Genomic DNA, 26,963 nt, shown 5'->3' with positions numbered 1-26,963 from the left:
ACGGCGGGGTGGGGGGGGGGGGGGGGGGGGTGTAAATTTCAGCAAATTTGCATTTTTGGGTGAACTATACCTTTAAGGTATAGTATATACGTTTGATCCATTAACAATATGGATCAATATGAATCAAACAAAATATACGTTTGATCCATATTGTAAGAAAATTATGCTATTACTTAAAACAGCCACTAGATGTCACTATTTACTAGTCACAGTTACTAGTCACATGCTAAAATAAGATAACTGCCCCCAAAGCCGGCTCTGACTGCCCCCTAATGGATTATCTGTTCTCCTACATTGAAAGCTAATTTCACTATAAAACATATTTAGTCTAGCATTCTAGTTAATAATAGATATAGAGTGTAACTCATGTAGATTTGGAATTAGAGCAGGTTGGAGTCGGAAAGGAAATAGAACTTATAAAGATAGTATTTAATTTTGTACAAAGTAAAACAAAACAAGAAGGCAATATTTCAGCTCATGCTACATTAAAAATATGAATGAAAAAAAAATTGTGCAACCTACCCTCCAAGGGTCTATCTTTCCAAGCCTCGTTTTCATTCCTGAAATTGAAGGGTAGATAGGATAGGGATGAGTAAATTTCCACACTTCCAGCTGTTTAATTCAACATGAGGTTCATTGGGGCACAGGTGTGTTTGGACACATCTTTGACTGGTAACTCGTAGTTAAGTGTTAAATCTGCACCCACTCATGTTCACCATACATCCAGGTGGCAATGGACTAGACAAAACAGGTCTGTGATGGCCTACATTTATCCCTTGACTGGCCCCTTCATTCGGGCTGCTCAGTCTTCCTGTGCACACTTGCGTCTTTTCTCTTGAAGCTTGTTTTTAAATACATACATACTAAAATTGGCCATGGCTGTGCTAAGCCTTTTTCTTAAACAAACTACTGAAAATAATTAGCTGTGTGACCAAACTCAATCAGGTTTCTGACGATGAAAACTAGTGTGAGCCTTGTGATCCCCAGATTCCCCTTGAGGTTCATTATTCAGTATCAGCTGCAGAGCAAGAGCTCAGAGATGAATGGGGCTTTTGTTAGGCGTTGGATATTGTATGCGAGTGCAACAGATGGGGGTCGCATAGTTTGGGTGTACAGTGACACATCAAACCTTGGAGTTGTCAGTTCTCCAGTCTCATAGGAAAGCAATAGATCCCACATTTACTTCCTTCACATTTATTCATTTTGCATGACAGACAAAAAGCAAATATAGGAATATGTAAATGTGTTATAGGCCTATATTAAATATAGAGTAGTGTGACTACTGTACTTAATACACTTCAGTTTACATGACATCAGGCAGCAGAGAATATCTGAACTTCTAAAAAATCATTTGTCACATCACCAGGGCAATTTAATGAAAACTACTGAAGCTAAAAATGTGATTAAAAAATCAGGCAACTTTCTAACATAACTTTTTTAAACCTAAAATAATATGTTTTTTTTTGTGTGTGTGTGTGTGTGTGTGTGTGTGTGTGTAAATTTTCGCCTGATATGTTATTAAAACATGTTTTATTTAATTAAATTTACACTTTATATTTTGAATATTTAATTTTTAACCAAATTGTTGTCAACTACTTATTTATATTTATATTTATTCACACATATTGACACACATCTCTTTAATGAACAAATGATTGTCCTCACATTACTATCCCTTTTATTGCGGCAGCAATAGCACGAAAATGTAGCCTGGTATCAAGATTGCAGCAAGGATAAAGTTACACTCTCCTTGTGGACTGTAGAGAGCGCGCCGCGCGACAGACAGACGGGGATACAGTAGCCTATGGATGTGGGTTGGGACAGATGGATTGTCTTTGCAGGCAGACGCGAGGAACTTCTTAAATGAGGAAGAGCGTATTTATTGTAGTTTGGAGGACAGTTAAGCATCTCTACGTGGTGGGCTGTTTATCAACACAAAACTTTGTTGCATTTGGTGCCAGTTGGTGGATAACGGGAGACTCGATTCACAGAAGTCTGGAGTGCTGCTCGAACTCACATTTTTAAAGAAGCAACCAGTTTGCTTCTGAAACACATTCTGGGTGAGTAGACCAGATAATGCAAACAAATACACTAATTAATGATTGTCTTAAGGGGTATTTTTTAGTCCATCTGACAGACGCTTTTCCAACTTCAACATCGCTCAGGATTCCTATTCAAATACCACTGTACATTGACACTGTTCGGGATTTTTCCCGTTGAAAACCACATGCTCTTCGATTCAGTTTTACACTTTATTCATTTTTATGTTTATTTACTCGTACTTTTGTTATGAGTATGTGTCGGGTCAACATATGGTCTAATGACATCCAACCTAAAGCGCTTTTCAGTTGCTATAGTCATCCCGAGTAATTACATAGATTATTCGGCTATGGGGTCGATTAGTGAGGGTAAGCTTGTTTAGCAGCTGCTAAGTTTTAGAAGTGCTTTGGTCTCATATGAGCAGCCTGTGGGACAAGGCTGGACTGTTGTACACTCTCAGAAAAGATTTCTTTGAGGATTCCAATTTTCCACATGGAGTCAAGTTTCTGCAAAGGACCAACTGTTGTGTTGCTCTGGAGTTTCACTATAGAATTGTCTCCTTTACAAATAGTTTAAAGGGACAGTGAACCACCCAAAAAGTCTGTTATTACTCTTTCACCCTCATGTCTTTCTAAACCTGGTTAATTGAACTGTAATTTTTAAAAGAATATCCTGGACACTTATTTTAGTATGAAAATGAATGAGGACTGAAGCTGTCAAGCTCCAAATTGACAAAAATAATCAACAAAACACATAAAAGTATCGTAAAAGTGACCCATGTGATTTATATGCAATACATGAAGAGTTCAGATCAAAAGTCAATATTCACTGAAAATGAGTTTGCTCTCCTTGACACATTTATAGGAGAACTAGCATTTCGAGATTTTGACCTTTTAGAGCCTTGTTTTTTTATAGCCAATTGGACTAATCTGTGAAAGAAAGCATCAAATGCTGCTGTATTTTATAGTTTTTTTTTTGTTAAGTGAGTCACGTTGTGTAAATAAAAAGTCACACACAATCCAAAGAAATTACATTTCTTTTTTTTACATGCACTTGAATGTGCACATAAATGGCACATAGCAATTGTTATGTAGGCTAATATAAACACAATGCTTGCTCTGACATTTGCATTATAGAATTAACCCTGCTTTTTGATTGTTGAGGCTGTCTCTGAACATGTCTCGCCTTAATAAAATATTCAAGTTGTGATTGGAGAAAGTGGAGCAGATATGTTTGGCCTTGAAGCCTGTCTTGTCTGGCTGGTTTGTTTTCTGCACCAATAGGCATGAAGCAATTGTTTCTGTTGTTGTTGTTTTTTTATTATTGTATGGAAAACATTGCCTTTTTATTGTTTGGAGGAGTTGTCCTCTCCAGTTACTTCCCTTGTGATGACTAATTTTAAACTGAGAAAGGGAAAGCTCAAGAGCATTAAGAAGAGACAAAGTAAGCAGCAGAGGCTCCTCCATCTTGTCTGAGGTAGTGAGGTTTTTCTTGAATGTAGATATGTTCTTTTTACAGTATTTTTAGTATGTGGTTAGGGTGTTCTTTTGAACCTTCTATTCATCAACAAAACATGAGAACATGCATTATGATTTCCACAAAAATATTAAGCTGCTTATTAAAAATATTAAAACTCTTTTCAGGATTAAAAAAAAAACCAAAAACAAACAGTGAGTGATATTTATGGTAAAATACTGGCAGCTGTGGTTGCCAGAATTTTACCATAAAAAAATATGGTAGCAACATTTTAGGTTTTAAAGACTTAACTTAAATAAAAAAAAAAAAAAATCATATTTCATTAAAGGCGAAATCCCCGACATAAAACTGCTGCTGCGTTCTTTTCCTCTTTTGTTTTTTATCCACCATCTCTATCTTTCTGTTGCTTGGCTCGCTAATGTCCGTCCTGTACACTAAATGCTCTGTCCTCCACATCATGAGTAGACACGCCCCTTACTGCTGGTTGGCTACAAGTTTGTTTTGCTATTCGGCCTGAATCAGTTTTCTAAAGCGTTTTTGAAAAATCGCTTACCCCACCTTTAAGTCAACTATTGTTTAAAAATGATTATATTACTGCCTTAAAATGGACTGGAAATTAAAAATCACACATATAATTACTATAGGCAACAGCAATAATCAAAAGATCCATTAAAACAGATGGTAGCATAATTTGATAGCGAAAAGTGCTACCTATCAGATTTTGCTTCCAGCATGATATTAATAAGGTGTGAGGCTTTATTAACATGTACACCTACCCCAACCCTAAACCTACCCTTACAGTAGGATAAATACAGTGTTGGTAGCATAATCTGATAGGTAGCATTATTTGTCAGAACAGCGGAACAAGGCGTCATAGTATGGTAAGGGGCGTAACATTTCCGTCACACGCTTGAGGTATTCGGCCAATCACAACGCACTGGATAGCTGGCCAATCAGAGCACACCTCACTTTTCAGACCGATGAGCTTTGTAAAAATCGACGCGTTTCAGAAAGGCGGGGCATAGAGGAGAAACAATAATGTACAGTATGTGGAAAATAATGTGTTTTTTTAACCTTAAACCGCATAAACACATTTCATTACACCAAATACACCAAATACTGTTCTTTTTAACAACATTATATGACCCCTTTAACTGATATAATGTTAATATAACAACCTATTGAAGTACTAATATCTGTTTGTAACATTGTAATACACTGATAATAACCATCAAAAACAGGTGGTGATGAAAGACACAGGATGAATCAAGGTGCACAGTGTCATTCACACAAACACTAAGCACCATCCTGGTAACACATATTATACTGAAATAATGCAATAAACATTAATTTAACAACATTATAGATATAAGATATTTACTTAAACGAAAAAAACATCAAAAGTGAAGTGCTATAAAGGGAATTCTGGGAATTATAGTTTATGGCTTTTCACTGTAAATTATACTATGATTAATTTTTTTCACTTCCAAAAAATGGAAATTAAACAGTATTGTACTGTAAAATTACACAGATTTTCGCGCGAATATGAACGTGGTTTTGCGCAGCTCGTCAGTGAACAATGGCTCTGTGTAGTTAATGCTGCTCAATGTGAAAGCCCGCAGGTGATGGAGATTTACCGCTGATTAAAGAACCGGCTTTACTGATAAGATGCTCGTTAAATATCGCATGTGATTTATCGTGCAGCCCTACCCAAGACGTGTCACTCGTATAGTTTTGAATGGGGAAAAATGCAATGCTCAATATGGCCGCTCAATCGCAGGAAGCCCCGCCTTCTGAATGAAAGAGCCAACAGCTAATTGGTAAAGTCAGCGCGTCACTGCAGCTGCCGTTAGAAGTCCCGGTTGCTATAGAAACAGTCATCGTTCTGAGACGTGCGCTTAGCACTGGCTGATCTAGCCTGAAAAATAAGCTTTTTATAACGCTATTTGAGCAAACGAAACAACATTTATGACACAGTTGTTGTCAGATTTCTTTGGTGATTTCAAATATGAAATTTAATCGTAAGCTTAGTGAACAGTTTTGGAGAATTTGATGTTTCCCCATACAAAGAGGCAGGAGCTGCACTTGCATGCGTTTCAAAGATGGCCACCGAGTGACATGACTTGTCTTAAAGAGACTTTGACAGAACAGCATACGTTGTTTACGTCCAGCTGATACTCTCCAAAATAGTGCTACAGGGTGATGCGGAGGAGACGAATTGTTGAATAAACAATTTGTAGCTTCGTAAAATTACGGTTGAACCCCTGATGTCACATGGATTATTTTACAGATCTCCTTGCTACGTTTCTGGACTTGGGAACATTTCAATTGTATTGCTGTCTATGCAGGGTCAAACAGCTCTCAGATTCCATCAAAAATATCTTAATTTGTGTTACAAAGATGAACGAAGGTCTTACAGGTTTGAAACGACATGTGGATGAGTAATTAATGACAGAATTTTCATTTTTGGGTGAACTAACTCTTTAATGCGCTCACATCTCATTCAAAAAGATACTCCCGTAGCATGACGCAATCGGTCACGAGACACACAAGAGCCAATAACATTTCACAACCAAGGCTGACGTAAGGCTTCTTTAATTTTTTGAATATGCGCTGCGCACAGACTACAGCACACAGGATGAGCTTTACGGCGGACGGAAATGGCGATCGCGTCTATTCCTCTCACAAATCAATCGTTTTGCCTCGGAAGACTTGGTATATTAATAATTTTTTAATAAATTATGACTGTAGTTGTATCTGCCTGTTATATCTTGTGTTTTATTGACAAATGGTAGGTTTAGGGGCAGGGGTTGGGTTACGTGCTCATAAATGTGTAAATAATGTAATATAAATAAAACTGTTGTGACTGTTTACATTGAAAAATCACACACCAACATATCTGCAATAATGGCAATATTATTACCCAATATATAATTTAATCATGATGATAAAATTCCCAATGCCTTTCGCGTCGGCATACTGATGTCACGAATCCGGTCTATGAACTTCCATTCACTCACCACCAGAGCTCACTACATGGACTCTCACTGTTACGGACTGCTCAGAGACTGAGTGAGGATCCAAATGCAGTGTTTATTAGGAAAGTCCAGAATCGAAATCAGACAGCAGGCAAGGGTCAACACACAGGCAATCAGTCCGACTAAACAACAAGGCAGAGAACACAGGCAAAGAGTCCAAAAACCAAGATACATATAAACAGGAGAAACGCTCAGAGATGCAGTGTAACACTTACAAGACTTCGCAAAGAATGACAAACTAAACCAGACTTATATAGGGTGAGCAGACAGGGTAAATGAGACACAGGTGCAAACAGTGAGTGTTGATGAGTCCGGGCAAAGGATTATGGGAAATGAAGTTTTTGACGGAGTGGTAAAGTCTGGGATGGAGTGCCCTCTAGCGAAACTCACGGGCACTCCAGCTAGAGATCATGACAGAGCCCCCCACCTTAAGGAGCGGCTTCCAGACGCTCCACTATCAGTCCATGGTGGAGTTGACGGAGGGAGGAACCATGAAGGTGACACTGGAGATATCAGGGGTCCGACTGACGGAGACGGAGCCAGTGGAAGGGGAGCCCAAGGCGGAGACAGAGAGCCGAAGAGCCAGGGTGACACTGAGGGATCGGAGGGCCATGGTGGAGCCGACAGCTCTGGCGACCGAGGCGCAGGTGGGGATTCGGAAGGCCGCGGTGGAGCCGGAGCGACCGAGGACCAAGGTGGAGCCGGAGGGAGAGAGGAGCCCAACGGAGCCATAGGGACGGAGAGACTAGGCGAAGCCAGAGGAGTGTAGTCCTGAGGTGAAGGCGGGTCAACGAATGACCAAGGTGTGTCTCGTTCCCTACTCAGGGAACCATGGTTACACAAGTAACCTGAGACGTTTTCCTAGTTTAGTCATAGTCTCGCCTTGCCTTGCCTGTTTTCCTGTGTTCAGATTCTTGCCTGTGTTTTTGGATTACCCTTTTTGTCTTGCTGTTTCGGACTCTGTTTGCCCCTGCCTGGATTATTGCTATGTACCTGGATTATCTCTCTTTGCCTTGCCCTGTTGGATATTGTTCACCGTCGATCGACCCACGCCTGTTTAAAGGGTCCTGACCAAGCGTCAATATGTGACGAGTTGGGAGTGAGAATGTTGCATTTTGTTATATTTGCATAATAATGCCGCAATGAAGCAAAACCATGCGAAATTGTGCTTTTGAAGAATGTTTCAACTAATAGAGCCATCAAGATATATAAACTAACATATTTCATGCACATAATTCAGGCTACAGACAGCTTGTCATGAGATTTACTGCATTCTCAGCTGCATGCAGTGGGATAACACAGGGGAAGTGCTTCAGCCAACCACCAAATCACACTATGTGAAGTGTCAACAATCTGAAACATGGTTGATATACAAATTTTCCATTCAGACAGTTTGATTATCATAGAGCAGTGGTTCTCAAACCTCTCCATGAAGTACCCCCAGCACTGTGCATTTTGTATGTCTCCCTATATCGGCGCAATATGCAACGCAACGCGTAAAACACAGTATAAGTCATTATAATCAGTAATTCTGTCCCCAAGGAGGAGGAGGGAGAGGGAGGTTGGGTGGGACAACAAGTTCATAATAATGCTCATTCAGCGTAGCAGAGCAGGTAGATAGTTCGGAAACGGCCTCCTTGGCCGTGACGGGACAATCAGAGAGTTCATATACGGCCTCCATAGCCGTGACAGGACATGCAGAGAGCTCACATACGGCCTCCATTGGCAGAATAGGACAGGCAGAGAGTTCACATACGGCCTCCATAGCCATGACAGGAGAGGTAGATCCAGGTCTCGAAGGCCAGAGACGGAGATCTGGGATCCTCCAACTCTGGTGCAGCTGGAGGCTGACTGTCCCGAGGCGTATCCTGACCGTTAACCACCCTCGAAGGATGACCTGAGGGACAGACAGAAAACAGCGGAGACAGAACAAAGAACATGACAGGTAGAGGAGGAGGGAGAGGGAGGTTGGGTGGGACAACAGGTTCATAACCGGGCTTCTTAACCAAAGCAGAGCTGGGAGAGAGTTCGGAGACGGTCACCCTGACCGTGACAGGACAGTCAGAGAGTTCACAAAGGCCTCCTTGGCCGTGGCTGGACGGACAGAGAGTTCATAAACAGCCTCCTTGGCCGTGACTGGACAGGCTAAAAGTTCAAAGGCAGACGCCGCTGCCTCTGGAGGTTCTGCAGCACAAGCCAGCACCTCAAGAAGAGCTGAAGTGGACGCTGCCGCTTTGGGAGGTTCTGCAGTGACTGGCGCCGCCGCTTTGGTGTAAAAATCGACGTGCTTCAGAAAGGCGGGGCATAGAGGAGAAACAATAATGCACATTATGTGTAAAATAATGTGTTTTTTGAACCTTAAACCGCATAAACACATTGCATTACACCAAATACACAAAATAATGTTATTTTTAGCAACATCATATGACCCCTTTAAGCACCTTTATTTTTAAGAGTGCATGTCTATTAAGTGATCCACAAATCCAATTGTGTAATAAATATTTGTACATATACAAAACTGTCAAGCCTGTTTACTTTCACTTACATTAAAGATTAAGAACATTACCAATGAGGTAAAAGTGGTGAAAGCCAACAAACAAAGTTTATCTAGTTTTTGCAAGGCAGGAAACCAGATGCAGGAAAGGAAATCTAAACCTGATATCTGCCTTTTTGAAATTCACACAGTGAGATATGTTTCTTGGTATGGTCTTTGATAGCCATAAATATCTTTGAACATTACTTTGTTCCTTAATCTACAATAACATAAAAGCAATCTCAGATTTCTCTAGAAAATTTATAAATTGTGCAAGAACCATTTGTCTGTTTGCATCAATTTGTAGTTCAGTGTAAGGTTTGCCCCTGAGGCAATGACAGCTGTTGTGTTTCTGATTATACAGGTGCTCGACAAATTTAACAACAGTCATTTTACTCGTTACCTTTGTGGGGATGTAAAAAATAATGTATTTTTGGAAGACCAGTAATGCCAACTTGATTTGCTTTTCAGCCAGCACTGATATTGTGTCACAGGTTACCATGTTCTAAACACACAAACGACGAAGATGAAGGTAAACAGTCCTTAATAAATCCACAGATGGATAAATCCACATAGAGAGAAGGTTGTAACAAACGGACATTCAAGACCTGACAAACTCTTAACTGAACAGACAGGAACTTAAGTACACAGACCAAATGAGGATAATAAACGAGACACACTTGAACACAATGATGATCTTAAATCAGAAGCCATGACAACAACTCAGAGAAAACAATACAAACTCAGTCCAAACTAACCAAAACCGTGACATATTGTCAGTAATGTGACATCAGAATCCTTTCCCTCAACAAAATTTGACAAGGTCACAAGAGACTTTAAGGGGTTATACAAGGTATAAATGGGCATCTGTGATTGGATCACCCAGATATCTGGTGTGAACAGGGCCTTTCTTAAGTGAATTGTTTAGGAGATGTTTGGAACAGAGATGCTTATTGAGTGTTATTGGCTTTAGAGCTATCCTTTGCTGGTTTATGCTGGTCCTTAGCTGGTCATGTGCTGGTCCTAAACTGGTCCGACCAGCTTAAGACCAGCACATGACCAGCATAAACCAGCAAAGGACCAACATAAACCAGCAAAGGACCAGCTCAAACCAGCATCCCAGCATCAAAACATACCTAACCAGCATATGCTGGTTTTTTCAACAGGGTTGTCATTCCAAGAATCCCTGATGCAGTGTTGCCGTTTTATTAGATTTCATGTGGTGAGGGGTGTTAGTTAATTACATCTTTAGAGTTCAAAGGACCAGCATAAACCAGCAAAGGACCAGTTTAAACCAGCAAAGGACCAGCTTAAACCAGCATCCCAGCGTCAAAACATACCTAACCAGCATATGCTGGTTTTTTCAACAGGGTTGTCATTCCAAGAATCCCTGATGCAGTGTTGCCGTTTTATTAGATTTCATGTGGTGAGGGGTGTTAGTTAATTACATCTTTAGAGTTCGTGCCAATGTTTTCTGCTTTTCAGCATCTCTTTGTTGCATTGTCCTCGCTCCAGGCAACACTGAACACAGAGCGACCCGTCTGACTCATGAACAAATGACTCTTTATGAGTTCATCTAAACAAATTTTAAACAGATTTTCATTTAATTTATGAGTTATTGGCTTGAATTGGTGATGCTGGATTTCTCCAATCGTTTCATCCGCATTTAAACACAGCTTCTTTTACAATCGACTGCAATCTCGCATTCACATCTGCCTCCATTAAATCAGCAACCCGGCATTTTTTTTCTTTTCCGTAATCTGTTTCACTCGGTTTCACGTCAATTACATTGTGACTTTAAAATGAACAATCACTATAATATTATATTGCTATCAGATCACTGACATTAAAATGAAACAAATTGGCAAAGGTTCTGAAAGCTTTTTTAATGTAGTATATAATTTAGTATAGCCCTATAGTTAGTATAATTTAGAATATAACAGAGTTTCTGGTAACAAAAATCCAAGAATGCTATGGTTTCAATCATTTGGGCCTATATCATTTTTCAAATAATTTAGCTGACCTAGACTTGTCAAAAGATAGGCTGTAAGTGAAAAAAAAAAATCATAGGCGTACGAGTAGTTAGAAATACTTGATTTTTTCCAATCATATACTTTACATGCCAAGTCAATTATATGTAATTAATATGTAATAATTGTTTATCTTACAATAAAAACACTGCATGTGTACTTCTCATAATGTTATATAAAAAGGAAATAGGACATCGGGGAGTAGCCGTGGAAATCTCACGGCTATAGCGATGGAGCTATTTACTTTTATGCTTCGCTTTCAATCACGTCCGCGCGTATCGTTTCTGAGAATCTGTATTTAGTGCTTGTAAGCAAAGAGCCGATCTGACGTCAGGCTTCGACTCACATAGCAGCAGACTGGTCCCTAAACACCCGCCCACATTCACCCAAAACACAAAGCAGTCCCTTTTCTCCGTCTCAAGCTACTGGTCTTCGAGAAGCTGAAGCGAAGCACATGCACCTCAAGCAAACTGGAAATCTAACGCAGTTGACTGCAGTCGTGCAGGCGTTCTGCTGTCGGACCATGGACGCGCGGAGGGAGCACTTCCATTACACAGACGCCGTCGAGCAGATTTGAAAGGCATCGGCCGAGATGCACCGTGGCTGCTGTTATCAAGCGCCGATCTATAGTGATACCGGCCGGGTTTTATCATGGTTTTCAGACGGTCAGCTCGGTAAGTGTGTCAGGCTCAGAGCGGCGACTGCTGTGATTTAAGACAGCGGCTTTCTGTCTTTGAGCGAATTCTGCAACACCCTTTTAGCAAGACAAGGCAAGCGTATTGAAACAGGCCATTTTTGCATCTTGTCTGCCTGTTTACCTTTCCTCTATAGCCGTTTTTAATGCAAACTTAGTTTGCAAAAAGCATTGGACAAAAGTCTGTTCGTTTTGATCAAAGCCTGTGTGGCAGAGAGTCTAGGTTGCTGATAGAGGCATCAGGCATGGAAAGAGTTTCTGATAACAGCCTTCAATCGTTTTGTGTGTATTATATATGTGGATTTGATCTGACAACAGATACACCTGTCTGTTTGTCTCTTCTGTTTTTCTGTCATATCACTTGTCTTCCATTTTCAGACACTAATCTTTTTCATAATGTGCCTTTTGTGTTTCCAATTATGGCTTCTCCTTTCTTTGCACATTTCACACTTCACATGCTCATATTCTTCTCCTTTAATGTCCTTTTGTTGGTCTTTTATGATTTCATGCTTTATTAATGAACATCTCACTCTCTTTATGTGCTGCACAATTTCATAACTGAGGCTAACCCTCCTTCTCTTGGTCATAGGAGAATGCGGTGGCTGGGATGTTATCGTTTGGGGACTGTATGGAAAGCACTTCTGGTATTTGTTGTCATCGCTTTTGCGGGACAACTTCTGGGAGTCATCTTCAACAAGAGGTAAGAAAATGCTGTCATTCCTATCTTCATTCCTTTGTCTTGTTATCTTGTACTGCATTCTTATACAGCACATGCTTGGTTACATATTTTTGTCAATTAACTCCCAATGTTAAGAAATAATGTTGCTTAAATGTTTCTGGATTATTTCCAGCTGAAAAAAAAACATAATATAACTTAATATGAACTTAATAATGCTTTAGTAACCCACTGTAAAAACATTTGTGGCTGGCTTTTTTGAGAAAGAAATTCAGTTCTCACCTAAACAGTTTACCACCCCCACAGACCTGTATAACGTCTGTTATCATTTACTCATTTTAATGCTGCTCCAAACCTGTAAGACTTAATTCTTTCTGTGGAACACGTTACACAAGTGAAGATAGTTTGAAAAGTAAGTCATACAGGTTTGAATTTATCCCTTTAAACTATCCCTTTAAGAAATATAATTTAAAGGCATATGATGCGATTTGAATTTTTCCTTTCTCTTTGGAGTGTTACAAGCTCTTGGTGCATAAAGAAGATCTGTAAAGTTGCAAAGACTCAAGTCTCAAATCCAAAGAGATATTCTTTATAAAAGTTAAGAGTCAGCCACACCTACTATATATATATATATATATATAGTGTTTCTTGTTACACAGTTACAATTATAAACAGAATTACATTTAATTTATATATAATTATTATATTACTATATAAAATATTAAAGCCAGATGATAATCTGGCACTGGCCAATGTTAAATTTATACTGACACCTACCGACGTGCACGCAGCGTCATTCGTATAGTGATCCATGATAATTTTTTTCTCGTGTGTATCCTAGAATGGGTAGTCTGCGTGATCACCCACATACAATAGCACTGGTAGGCTATTGCACAACATTCAGTGTCATCTGCCACTCAAATACAGATGTGCCACACACTGACCTCATGTTTGAAAAACGTATAATAAACTTGTAAATACGCTTAATGGACATTTATTTAAAAATCACTAAATTCAGCTTTTTATTTAGGATTTTTGTGTTACAATTACAGCTGCTCAACTCATCTGCCAGTCACAACTGGAGGCAACATACTGCGACATGATCGTGACAATGTCAGTGACACAGGGCGCAGTCCATCGGCACGTCACAAGTTTTACTGACACATACCACTTGAAAACCGAAACCGAACTCCAAATGACACAGCTGAACTGTCCGATTTTCATTGGCATGTGTCAGTGGAGAGTGGCATGTGTCACTAAAAGTGTCACTAAAACTTGTGACACATGCCACTGTCCACTGACACATGCCACTGAAAATCGGAAGTGCCACCGGAAGTGCCACTGAGCATAGCGGCATGTGCCAATGGCATCTGTGCGTCAGATGTCATGTCACTTAATGTTAAAACTGCCTCTCCACATGTGGTAACATTTCCGTCACACGCTTGAGGAATTCGGCCAATCACAATGCACTGGATAGCTGGCCAATCACAGCACACCTCGCTTTTCAGAACGATGAGCTTTGTAAAAATCGACACGTTTCAGAAAGGCGGGGCATAGAGGAGAAACAATAATGTACAGTATGTGGAAAATAATGTGTTTTTTGAACCTTAAACCGCATAAACACATTTCATTACACCAAATACACCAAATAATGTTCTTTTTAGCAGCATCATATGACCCCTTTAACTAGTCAAGAGTACTATTTGTTAGGGTATTCTTGTTTTATTTATTCTAATAATATATAATGTGCCTCTCAGCAATTATAAGTGATGATATGCATATCACATTCTCAGAATATCACTGAATTCATTATTTGAGGCTAATCTATTCTCAGCCATTCTCTTTGAAGTTGTTTATTCTCTACTTCCTTAATCACTTTATCCCAATTATCACTCTTGTTTAATTATCTATAACCTGGTAGGCCTTTTCGTCTTGTTTAATTTCTTTTGTTCATTTCACTCTCCATCTTGTCATTTTTCTTAGTATATCAAGTGGAACGGGAGATTCGTTTTTGTTCTGGTTATAATTTTTATATCATAATTTGTTCTTTCTCCACATTAGCTGGATGCAACCAGAGAGACCTCACTCTCTTTACGCTCTTCCCTCTGAGAATTCCCATGGGGACTCTCTGGGGTCTTGCCAGCCCCACACCCACATCATGTTCCTGAAGACTCACAAGACGGCAAGCAGCACCGTTCTCAATTTGCTCTATCGCTTTGGAGAGGAGCGGGGCCTTAAATTTGCCCTGCCTGTGGGGTACCAATTTGGCTACCCACTGCCCTTTATCGCCCACAGGGTGAAAGGATACAGAGGCCCTCATGTGGCAGAATTTGACATTATGGGAAATCATATGCGGTTCAACAAACCAGAGGTACATCACATGATAGCTGGCATTTTCTCAAAAAGATCTGTTGAAAATCACTTTTGATAAATTATTTAGGGGTCCTAGCAATAAAATCGATTTACTTCTTTAGTATTAATCTTGTTTTTCTGGTGTAAATCAGTTTGAGCATCAAAAAGCATAAATTGCAAAAAACATCCAACCAAGTACATTTATGTTTTCATTAATTATAAATACCAAATAATCATGCAAGTTATTTTATAATCAGATTCTTTTGATTGATGCATCTTTATTTTCTTTAAACAGAAACCTAAGCAGAAAAACAAGAAATCTCCTATGAACATTTACATTCAATATTTTATTTCAGGTACATGATTAAAGATGATTCTTTTTGTAATGTGATTCTCTTTTTTACTTTCGTTGCAGGTTGAGAAGGTCATGCCAGCTGACACCTTCTATTTCTCCATCCTTCGAGACCCTGTGGCGCTAGCTGAATCCTCCTATGCCTACTATAAAAATGTTGCCCCTGCCTTCAGGCGTGCCAAAGGACTGGGTGATTTTGCAGACAACCCCTATAAGTACTACGACCCCAGACTCCGAAACAACCATTATGCCCGCAACCTGATGTGGTTTGATTTTGGTCTGGATTATACCTCCAACTTCAGCCTCGGGCTGGTCAAGCGCGGTGTGGCAGCAGTGCGTCGGAACTTCAAGCTCATCCTTATCTCAGAGTACTTCGACCAATCTATGGTGCTGCTCCGTCACGCTCTTTGCTGGCCGCTAGATGCTGTGGTTTCTTTTAGCCTGAACGCCAGGCAGCAAATGCCCAGTGGAAGATCAGGATGGGTGGTCAAGGCTGCAGCTCCAGCTCCAGCTCCTTTGGCATTAACAGACAAGCAAAGATCGAAATTACGTGAATGGAATGCACTAGACTGGCACCTTTACCAAGCTTTTAATCTCACTTTCTGGCAGGATGTAGAGCGCTTCGGGCATAGTAGGATGGAGTCTGAGGTGGCCCTGCTTAGGACCAAACGGGAGGTTCTCACTCGCATCTGCTTGCGTGATGGCGGCCGCCCCATAGAGGCCAGTCGCATCCGGGACAAGACCATCCGCCCTTTCCAGAGTGGATTAGTGAAGATCTTGGGTTACGAGTTGCAGTCGGGACTAGACAACGCCACGTGGGAAGCTTGCCTACGCATGATCAGGCCTGAGATCCAATACAAAGACTTGCTGGATCTTCGGCAGTTCCCTCAAGCCCAGCAACCCCCAGCCGCTGCCGCTGGAGGGCTTCCACTAAAGAGGGAGCCCTCAATACTCAGGACTGAAGACCGTGGGGGAAAGAGGTTGGTGGAGAAGGACTGGGATGGGACCATTCTGTTTCGGAATCAATCATTAGAGCAGGTTGATTCAAAAGTAAGACTTAGATAGTGAGCTAGTTGCACCTTTTTGCCTCAAGGTCAGTAGTTCTGACCCATTTTGGCTCGACAGGCTGCACTACTAGAGGAGAAGGGATATCCAAGACATACAACACACTACTTTGTCATCGACTCTTCCTTCCCTCCATCTTGCCCTTCTACACTCTTATTTTATACAACACAGAGTTTCAGAGTGAAGAAGAGGTCTGTGAGTACATTGCATTGGTTGGGGTGATATAATGGTACATGCATGCCACATGGAGGCTAAATGCACAGACTCACTGTCGTGAGTTTGATATTGGGGAGAAGTGAGAAAATGCTGCTTCCCTGTCCATGATGAATCCATGGTATGTTACAAAAAATTTAGTAGTGAGTGCATGTTATGTAAGTGGTTGCAGTGTTTCAAACATACTGCTAAAAGCCCACTTTTAAATAGGTAAAGTATCTTTGGTACGTTAGCGTTCAAAAGTTTGGGGTCAATAAATTTCTTGTTGAAAGAGCTTAATAATTTCATTCAGCAGGGATGCATTAAATTAATAAGTGACAGTAAAGACATTCATTATGATATAAAAGATTCCTATTTCAAATAAAATATGTTCTTTTGAACTCAAAGAATCTTGGAAAAAATGTTCATATGAAATTGAAAACTGGAGTAATAACTACTGAAAGCTCAGCTTTGCCATTGCAGGAATGGCACATTCACATAACTGTTTTTACTGTATTTTTGATCAAATAAATGCATCCTTTGTGAAAACAAGACATTAAAAAAGTATTGCCAATCCCAAACTTCTAAATGGTAATGCTGGTGTACATCCAGTGTCACTACCAAAAAAGTAGGCTTGTGCATCCATTGAAATAACAGTTTGATATTGGAAATGCATTTGAATTTGATTATAGTACTAAGACACGATGGATATCCATTTGCTGCATGATGAAATTCAACAAAAGTGCAATCACAGACCCTTCATTGTCTGGCACAAGATTCAAACAGTGGTACTGTTCAGAGTTGCTGGAATTTCATTTTATATCCATTTATATGGGTAATTGCTCAACAGGAATCTTGACAGTGTTTTTAAGAGGAATTCATTGCAAAGTTTTGATTTCTATGCCACACACATTTTTTGTGACACATTATAAGCTAATACGGCTCCCATGGTTCTGTGAGAACAACATCTCCAGTTTTTAACACTGTGAAATAATATGACCATTCATAAAGGGCAAAATGGGCTGTAGATTTGTATTTATTAACCTTAAGTGATTGGCCATTGCACTTCTTATAACAGTCTGTTTACTTATTGATGTTTGCTAGAGGTTGATATTTTAGCTTTTTATTTTGATGTTTTGAATAAACATCAAATCTAAAAAAAAAAAATCAATAGATGGTGAATGTTCATTGGCATGGTAAATGCTGTAATTTCTGAGGCCTGTCATAGACGTTTTAATGATCATAACTCCACCTGAAATTCCAAAACTCAATGGTTATTTTGCCTTACAGTTAGTACCTTTGTGAAGCAGTGCTTTACTATCAAAGCTTGCTGTATTTATTATGTATTTATTATGCTTTTGTATACATTTCTCTGTGTATCTTCTGCATTTATACTCTCAAACTAAAATGTTTTTTCCTCTTATTGTGAGTGCTGAGAAAACGTAGTGTAGGAATTTGACTGGAATGCACTGTGCAAATTGCCTCATGTATGAACAGCCAGCTTTTTGTATGCAAATTTCAATGCACGCAGCAAGATGACATCTAACATTACCAATGAATTGATTTCCTTTGTTCTAAGGCAGACGGTATTGAAATGAAGAAAACACTAGTTTGGTCACTGGTGCGTGCCTATTCATGTGCATCGTTTATTGTATAGTTAGAATTTATATGCATGGCTATAGTTAGCAATTATTTCCTTGTGTAATTGATAAACAACTGCATAATTTGACTTGCATTTTAATACCCAATTCCATTCTAGTTTGGATTGTACTATTGCCAGTTAATTAACAGTCTTTATCTTTCACTTTTTCTATTCACAGTGGCTTCAGTGTTTGCAGCTCACATGAATTGGTTATTGATGGAGCTAAAATCAAAAAAACAGTTAAATGATTTAAATTCAGATTTTAAACAACAACTATGAAATGTTGTTTTCAGGGAATATAAAGTAATAGAACGTATTATATTTTACAAAAAAAGACATAATTTGAAAGTCAGTGATCCAAGACAATGATCCATTTTGATCATACCTTTTTCTCTTTATAAACTGTGCTGTTGGCAGATTTAATGTTTCTTCCATTAAAAAGAAAATAATGCTATTACTGTGAATCGCGTTTGTAGAAATTCACAGTAAATTGAATTTAAGCATTGATTTCCTGTTAAGCCTGAGATGTATAGCTTTTACATTCGTTCATCTCATTTTAGAGAAAGCTCTAATGAGTCTGGCAATATTGTGCTGTAATACCTGCGTGTCATACAAATCAGTTGGTTCAGTGTCTTCATGACTCCTTAGGTAGATTAACGGTGGTACTGCAATTTAAAGATAAACCAAAGAGGTACTGATGTTTCTGTGCTTGGAATCTTGATATATCAAAAATTGGCACAGTTTTTCATTACATTCGTTGACCATAAAATGAATTCAGATGGAATGCAAAGGTGCAAATGCAGCCTACGGTCTGCATCAACGATCATCTCATAAGGGAAGGAAAATAAATGGGTAGTGGTTTAATTAAAAGTGTGCTCTCCAAATGAGAAAAATGCAACAGTTCTCTTACAACACAATCTGTAAGTCAATATCAGTCAGTTTTATTTGAGCAGGATGATTAAAATCATTCACATTCATCCTCTTCTGCACTTTTAAGACTATAATGCGATTCACGTGATGTTTATGTTAAGTTTTTTCAAACCTGTTTACCATATTTATTATTTTTCTCTGTTACTTGAATATATGGGGAAACCTCTGTAGATATTTGCGTGTGATGAACCTGATTTTGGTTTACTTGTATGTAGTAAAATAAAACTTTTACATGTGATGAATTTGTTTCTGATGTTTTGTAATGGCTAGCATTGGTGTTCTTATCATGCACCTCAGGATCTCAGTACTGAATGAAAATCAGTAAATGTAATATGAATTGCCTTTCATGAAATAAGCTAAAATAAATTTTGATAGAAGCATTTATTGATGTAAAGGAACAAAGGAAGGGGTAAAATGCATGACAAAAAAGAGTGGATTTTATGAATTCTCAAATCTAAAGCTTAATTTTCTCAAAAAGAACACAGTTTAACCATATTTACCATGTTACTATCTTCATTAGCTCGAACAATAACTTTTTTTTTTTTTTTTACATTTAAACTTAGATGCAAAACAGCTTCAAAACGCTGGACTTTTCCCCATGCATGGAAAAATATAATTGCGTTATTTTGTTGGAAATAATAATATAATACATTTCAACTGAACACCATTACAAACAAAGTAATTAAATATAATAGCCTGCACAGCGAGCCCATTGTTTACCTTTATCGACAAGCGACTATTCATGCCTAGTTATTATCCCGCTCTACTCCATCTTAACTCGACAAGCGTGCCTGTCATATAGCGCACTTGAATGTGTTGTATACGTCAACTGGCGGTCAACCGAAATGGGACAAAATAGGATGAATGTCATTTTTCTTCAATCTGGGAAGCCGTGATATTTAGTGAGGTGAAAGGTAAAACGGTCTCGTTTAATTTCGAGATTCTTGCTTGAATGGGAGAGTTGTTTGCAGGCTGCTCAGGCTAACCGGATACCTTCGCTGTATGTCTGCTTGCAGCGCGCTGTGATGGTCATGGTGTTAATGATGGAATCGCAATGCGAGTACTTTATGTATTTCCCGGCCGTCCCCATCTCAGACCTGTCGGACCCGGCCAAATACCGCACGCTCCCGCGTCGCAGTCACCTTTATCTCGGGGAAACCGTGCGCTTTCTGCTGGTTTTGCGCTCTCAGAGCGTCGCGTCGGTGTCGGGATCTGACGGCAGCGGCTCGGATCATCACAGCAGTCGCTCTTGGAGGGAGCTGGCTGGCTCTCTCTGCGCCGTGGCCAGCGTTAGCCCCGGCGACAACCGGCAGCGGACACAGCCTCTGTATCACGACTACCACAGCAGCGGGGACGAGTGTGTGGAGGATACGGACGATGGTGATGCTGCGGAGGTGGGCTGCGCAGGTCGAGGGGGCCCGAGGTACCGGGGCTTCAGGGAGTGCAAGCCGCTCCTCATTCACAACAACCCCGGCAACGGCGTGAGGGAATTCCGCAAGGCTCCTGTACAGGTAAGTTACTTAAACAAACACTGTAGTCTGTTGGAGAGTAGCTGTTCCTTGTACAGTTAAAGTTATGCTATGCATGCAAATACATTTGATGATAACAACACGGAAATGTTGATATTTCCTTTTGTACTATTTGAGAGATATGTTTGTCTTTTCTTATGGCTGGCAACCATACAGAACAGTCTCTTTCAATTTATAATTGAGGATAGTCACAGTAATGGAAATGACTTCCTGTTTTAGTGTTCTGGCCAGAATGCTATGTGTCTTTCATGCAGTGTATTTCTATAACAGTCCTGCCTTTAACCCTTACAGGTGCACTCAGTAATGTTTTGTTAACTAAAGAAGATTTTATACAAAAAGAAATGAACAGCACTTTTGAGAAATATCATTAAATGATAGGATATTAAGTTACATAAGATGAAGACTCCAAACATCTTCTAGAAAAAGACATTTAGATGAAGACTCCAAACATCTTCTAGAAAAAGACATTTAGATGAAGACTCCAAACATCATCTAGAAAAAAAGCCATTTGATTTCACAGGAGGGGTTCACCTATGATGTGATGCCATGTGGACACCAAATGATGTCTTGTATATTGATATTTGTAGTGTTAGATGGAGAAAAACAGACAAAAAAGAACAAGACAGAAGATAAACAATCAGCTTCAGCTTTTCCTCTGAAGTTTAAAATTTGTATTTTTTTATTATTGAACCTTCTCTACAGTTGGTTGAGCGTCAGCTTTTTATTTTTGCTTTTATAATTTTATAATTTGTCGACCATGAAAGTTATGTAAAAAATAGAAACATTTACCTTGAGGTCTTCTCACAGCATTCTACTATTTTTAGATCAAAATGGTGAGTTGATTTTGATACCAAGAGAGGTTTTAACCGTAGTCATTTGACCTGAGTATTTTCAGGAACTCCTTTTCAGTATTTTTCTCAGAAGTTGGACCTGCTTGCTCCCCGTATTCTCTCAAGTGTCTGTATACCCCAGCCCAGCATACAGAAACTATTTAAGAGAAAAATACAATCTGCAGTTTTTAAATGACATCTGGAATCATTGTAATCAAGTCAAGCGTTTAAATCAAGAGTTTAGGACACATTTTTCACACCTAACAAAATTCTGACAGCCCATCAAGGTGTCATTTAATGCTTCTGTGTTTTGATGAAAAAATGAATATCTAATAATAATTTTATTTTACACTAAAAGGTACAATGCTAATATTTATGCCTTAAATTCTTTACATTCAAACTTTAAACATTTAAAATCCTTAAGTCTTTACTTTGGTGAAATACTTGTGAAATGCTGTAAACGTCTGCCCACAAAAATATCGGAAATTATGTGAATGTGTAAATAGAGTGAGCCTAGCATACGTTGTGTTCCTAAATGCACATTACAGTTTTTCTCAATCGCTTTGGCTCAATTCTGAAATCAAAGTTTTTTTTTTCTCATAGCAATAAGTTCAGATGTCTGAACAGTTTCTTGTTCACATCAAATTTGAATTTCAATTTGAATTTAAGCAAATTGCATGTGTTTTGGTGCCACTGGCCAAGTCATTGACACAACAACTATGTTTTGAAGCATGAATTAAATGTTTTGAGTGAGTTACTACTATTTGCAGACATGCAATAGAGTTCTGAAGTTCCAGCAAACAGTTGTGACAATTGCACTAACAGTTTAGAGAATGCTAAAGCTGTTTCGAAAAATGTGCCAAAGCGATTTAAATAAACTGTGAACTCTCCGCACATGCAGAGATGGGGTTTGCTGCATTTACTGTGAAAAGAAAAACTTTTAGATGCTGAATACACCAGTGCAGCACTTCTCTTTGAAGCATGCTTTGAAAACGCACAATCCCCTTGAAATTTTCTTCTTGGACCTCCAGGGGTTTGGGAACCCCTGCTCTACACATAGACTAAAAATAGTGTCTTCGCTTGTTCCATGTATCCCCTTGAAGAGTTTCACTTTGTTTTTTCAGTCTCCTGTGGATGAGCCAGTTGTTTTAAGCGATGAGGTCATCTTCCCCCTGACAGTGTCCCTGGATAAGCTTCCTGTCAACACTCTCAAAGTGAAGGTATGACTGATGTGTATGTGTTTTTGTGTTCTGTGTTTTGTGTATTCAAGGACCATGTGATATTTCAGTTTTTCTTTTTTAATAAATCTGCAAAAATGTCAACGATTCTGTGTTTTTCTGTCAATATGGGGTGCTGTGTGTACATTAATGAGGAAAAAAAATTAACTTAAATGATTTTAGCAAATGGCTGCAATATAACAAAGAGTGAACAATGTAAGGGGGTCTGAATACTTTCCGTACCCACTGTATCTACAGTAGGAAATTTACAAAATATCTTCATGCAACATGATCTTTACTTAATATCCTAATGATTTTTGGCATAAAAGAAAAATCGATACACTGCAAAAAATGCTTTTCTTACATTGATTTTTTTGTGTTGTTTCCAGACAAAATATCGAAAAATTCTTAAATCGAGAAGGATTTTCTAGATGAGTAAAAATTATTGTCTTGTTTTCAGAAAAAACAAGTCAAAATTAAGTGAGTTTTTGCTTGAAACAAGCAAAATAATCTACCAATGGGGTAAGCAAAATAATCTTGTTTTCTGTTTAAAATAAGATTATTTTGCCTACCCCATTGGCAGATTATTTTGCTTGTTCTAAGCAAAAACTCACTTAAAGTCAATAATTTTGACTTCCTTCTTGATTTAAGAATTTTTAGATATTTTGTCTGGAAACAAGACAAAAAATCTAAGTAAGAAAAGCATTTTTTGCAGTGATAATTTTGACCCAATGTATTGTTGGCTATTGCTACAAATATACTCATGTGACTTAAGACTGGTTTTGTGGTCCAGGGTCACATTTTATAAGCACAAATTATATATATATACACTACTATTCAAAAGTTTGGGGTCATTAAGGTTTTTTTTTTGTTTTGTTAAAGATTTCAGCAAGGATATATTAAATTGATCACAAATGACATTACAGACATTTATAATGTTACAGATATTTATAATGTTATTCAAATAAATGCTGCTCTTTTAAAATTTGGGGTTGTATCACGGTTTCCAGAAAAATATTAAGCTGCTTGACTGTTTTCAACACTGATAATAATAAGCAATGTTATTTGAGCACCAGATCATGTAACACTAAAGAATGGAGTAATGGCTGCTAAAAAATTCACCTTTGCCATCACAAGAATAAATTAAATTTTAAAATATATCAAAATAAAAAACATTACAAATTGTAATACTATCTCACAATATTAGCACTTTTACTTTAGTATTGTTCAAATAAATGTAGCCTTGGTAAGCATAAGAGAGTTTTTTTAAAAACATTATATTACCAACCCTAAATTTTGAAGACATGCAGGTGTTTTAATTGTCAGTGTAACTGTTGTCTTGTGAATTTTTCATAAATACTAGTGTCTGTTTAGTTTCTGATTATGATATAATAGGTTCTTAATGGTCCTAATTTAAAGAAGTGAAAAAAGACATTCATCATTATAGAAGTAATGATTCCCCATATCTACCCAACCAGTCTTCAAGGGAGGATGCTTGGATATGTTTATATGACTTTATTAGGCTGTCTTTTCTTTAAATCTCTCAGCTACTCTCAAAAATATTTAATGCATTTATGGGGAAAACATAGGACTTGTACATGGTTCAGTTTCATTCAGCTGCTTCATAGCTGGAAAGTTTCAAACATAGATTTTGTCTCCGCTGCTATAGTGTAAGCACATCAGTAGACATAATTTGTGCATAAGTAGGCAGTAGTTCTGTAGTGTTGTAGTGCATGGACCGTCTCTTATTTTTGTGGTTTCTTGTATCTTTATGTGATAGACGCCCTGTTTATGTATGTTTGAACATTTGATTGTTTCAGTGTTAAATGGGAGTTCTCAAGAGGAAGTGTGTGTGCGTGATGTCAAAATCCTTCCCAACTTCAATGCTTCATACTTACCAATGATGCCAGATGGCTCAGTGCTGCTGGTGGACAACGTTTGGTAAGAGAAAGCATTATGTGTGACCTCGCACACCTGTGAGTGTGATTACAATACATCCTCAGACATGGTTTGTTATAAATTCTGTCGCTAATTAAACTTCTGTTATGTATTCAGCTTGAAACACTTCAGCGTTCCAACATTGTTTTGTAGATAACACAAGATATATTGGTTTACTTATTGGCTATCTATTAACTTGTAAACGTCATAATTTTTAAAAGAAATTTAACACTACATTTTGAAAAGTTGTAGAATGTTCAACATTTAAAAAGTGACTGACCATGATGATGTCAAAATAATATTTAAATGCTTTATTTAAATTGATGTATACCCAATTTTGATGCACCTTGATCTCTTGGAATACATTTAACCATTTATTCACACTATTTTTTTAAATACAGAACCAAAGCCCAAAAACAAACTTTTTGAAATAGCACTGCTATTTCCTTGAGGAAATGCAAATGTAATTGTTATTCTTGATAGCTCACAGGGAAAATACAATCATGCACAAAGATTTGTGCCCATGATTTGATGTTTTTAAATATGCCATCCATTAATAATAAATGACAGTTTTTAGTTTTGAATGTTTTGATATTTCATGCATTTTGATTTTACCCTTGCAAGATGCATCTGAGAGAGTTTGTATTACTGTTTATCTCATTGTTTATCGGCTTCAGTCATCAGTCAGGAGAAGTTGCCATGGCATCATTTTACAGAATGGACAGTGAGTCCAGTCACCTTCCCAGCATGCTCAGTGCTCTAGAGGAGCAGAACTTTCTCTTCCAGCTGCAGCTCAATAATCAGCCACAAGATGATTCAAATGAGGTGGGCTGTCATAATATTTTGTGTGATAACAGGCTACAAATATGTATCCCAAAGCCATTTATATCTTCTTTGTAATAATTAAAAAAATTGATGATATAAATGTATTTCTAAATTAAATAGTATTAATGAAATTTTATGTTTCTTTTTGCTACAGGGACTAGAGGTGCCATTAGTTGCAGTCTTACAGTGGTCCACTTCTAAATTGCCCTTCACCAACTCTATCTACACTCACTATAGTCTCCCTAGTGTGAGACTGGACCGTCCGCGCTTCATTATGACTGCCAGCTGCCCCAGTGCTGTCAAGGCTCGTGAGCATTTCCGGGTGCGATATACCCTTCTGAACAACTTGCAGGACTTCCTGGCAGTCCGACTAGTCTGGACGCCTGAAGGTGAAGATGAGTAAAATAAGTTTAAGAAGAGATGGGTGCATGGAGCTGCATGGTGATTGAATTGATTAGTGTGACTGCTTTAACATATTAACATGTATCATGTTGAGTGCTCTCTATCAGCTGTTTAGCATCAGAATTATTAGTGATGCCAGATCGCGAATTAGTTACTTGAACTAATCTGTCAAACTGGTTTGCTAAAAGGTCTGAAATTATTCGTGATTCAGTTTGATTCATATGGACAGTTCATTCAAGCACTGAATCATTTGCAGCGGTTTCTCACAGTGTAATTGGATATTTTTTTAGTCAGAAAACAAAAAGGAGACAGTGGAGGAGGTGGATATTTTACCTACAATCTATTGTAGGAAACATCAGTTTGTCAGCTGTAAAGCAGTTTACTGGGCAGGCAGCTTGTGACCGATTTTGTAGTGCAGGTAAAGACAATTTATATCTATATTTCCATAACAATATCAAAAAAGACTTTTTTGATGAGCGATCAGTACTCATGAAAGGCTAGAAATGCTCCTGCTGGTAGGTATATGATTAAGTCTAGGATATGTTATTTTAGTATTATTTATATAATATTATAGTATTGGCTTTTATTTTTGTATTTTCAGTTTTCATTATCTTTTTTTTTTAAATTTTTTTTTTTAAATGATTGTATGTGATTTGTTGCATTTTTATTAGTTAGGCACTATTTCTAATTTTATAATAAATACAAATAGTTTGATTTTTATTTAAGCTTTATTGCAATTAACAAATGCAATGTTTTAATAGTTTTAGTTTTAGTACACATTAACAAAACGTCTCGGTTACGTATGGTAACCCTTGTTCCCTGAAGGAGGGAACGGAGACGTCACGTCGGATGACCGACGAATTGGGATCTCGCTTACCCCGAGAAACCAATCGTCCAACCTTGAGGGTTCGGGACGCGGTGGAAGAGTCCACCCGAGCCCGACACTCTCGGCGGCCCGGGAAAGCATAGCCATCATTTCCGGGTCCGTATCTGGCACCGCTGGCCGCCCAGAGGCCGGCAACGCTGACGGATCTTCATCCCCAGAAAAGTATGGCTCACCCTCCGATGCTGCAATCGACATCCGATCGTCGGTGGGAGCCTCGGAAGAAACAGGTGGTACCCCCCGGGAGGGTCCAGCCAGCTCTTTTGAGAGCTCCGCTGGTTTCGGAGTGTCGGCGGGCTTGGGCATCCCCGGAGGGGTA

The 26,963-nt window shown here is 38.6% G+C and overlaps 2 protein-coding genes across 3 annotated transcripts in view; both read left to right on the top strand.

Moving 5' to 3' along the window:
- Positions 1-1,810: 1,810 nt before the first annotated feature.
- LOC107666295 (galactose-3-O-sulfotransferase 2-like) lies at positions 1,811-16,312 on the top strand. Of its 2 annotated transcripts, none has more exons than XM_016457531.1 (4): positions 1,811-2,060; positions 12,401-12,511; positions 14,549-14,858; positions 15,255-16,312. In XM_016457531.1, the coding sequence occupies exons 2-4, from the start codon at positions 12,405-12,407 to the stop codon at positions 16,254-16,256; spliced, it is 1,419 nt and encodes a 472-aa protein (XP_016313017.1). In that variant the 5' UTR covers positions 1,811-2,060; positions 12,401-12,404; the 3' UTR covers positions 16,257-16,312. The 2 variants fall into 2 exon arrangements, with proteins under 2 accessions (XP_016313017.1, XP_016313016.1); XM_016457530.1 differs by lacking the exon at positions 1,811-2,060 and adding an exon at positions 11,511-11,791.
- Positions 16,313-19,827: 3,515 nt separating this feature from the next.
- The window catches only part of LOC107666271 (uncharacterized protein C7orf43 homolog), a 9,021-nt gene continuing 1,885 nt past the window's right edge, over positions 19,828-26,963 (top strand). Inside the window, exons 1-5 of the mRNA XM_016457498.1 lie at positions 19,828-20,531; positions 22,504-22,599; positions 24,377-24,537; positions 25,212-25,359; positions 25,514-25,748. Of these exons, the coding sequence (XP_016312984.1) occupies positions 20,046-20,531; positions 22,504-22,599; positions 24,377-24,537; positions 25,212-25,359; positions 25,514-25,748 (1,126 nt within the window). The 5' untranslated portion in view covers positions 19,828-20,045. The remainder of the gene's footprint in view (positions 20,532-22,503; positions 22,600-24,376; positions 24,538-25,211; positions 25,360-25,513; positions 25,749-26,963) is intronic.

Source organism: Sinocyclocheilus anshuiensis, unplaced genomic scaffold (assembly GCF_001515605.1).
Source record: "Sinocyclocheilus anshuiensis isolate Anshui unplaced genomic scaffold, SAMN03320099.WGS_v1.1 scaffold1225, whole genome shotgun sequence".
NCBI classification, from domain to species: Eukaryota; Metazoa; Chordata; class Actinopteri; order Cypriniformes; family Cyprinidae; genus Sinocyclocheilus; species Sinocyclocheilus anshuiensis.
This window is presented reverse-complemented; position numbering and strand designations above follow the sequence as displayed.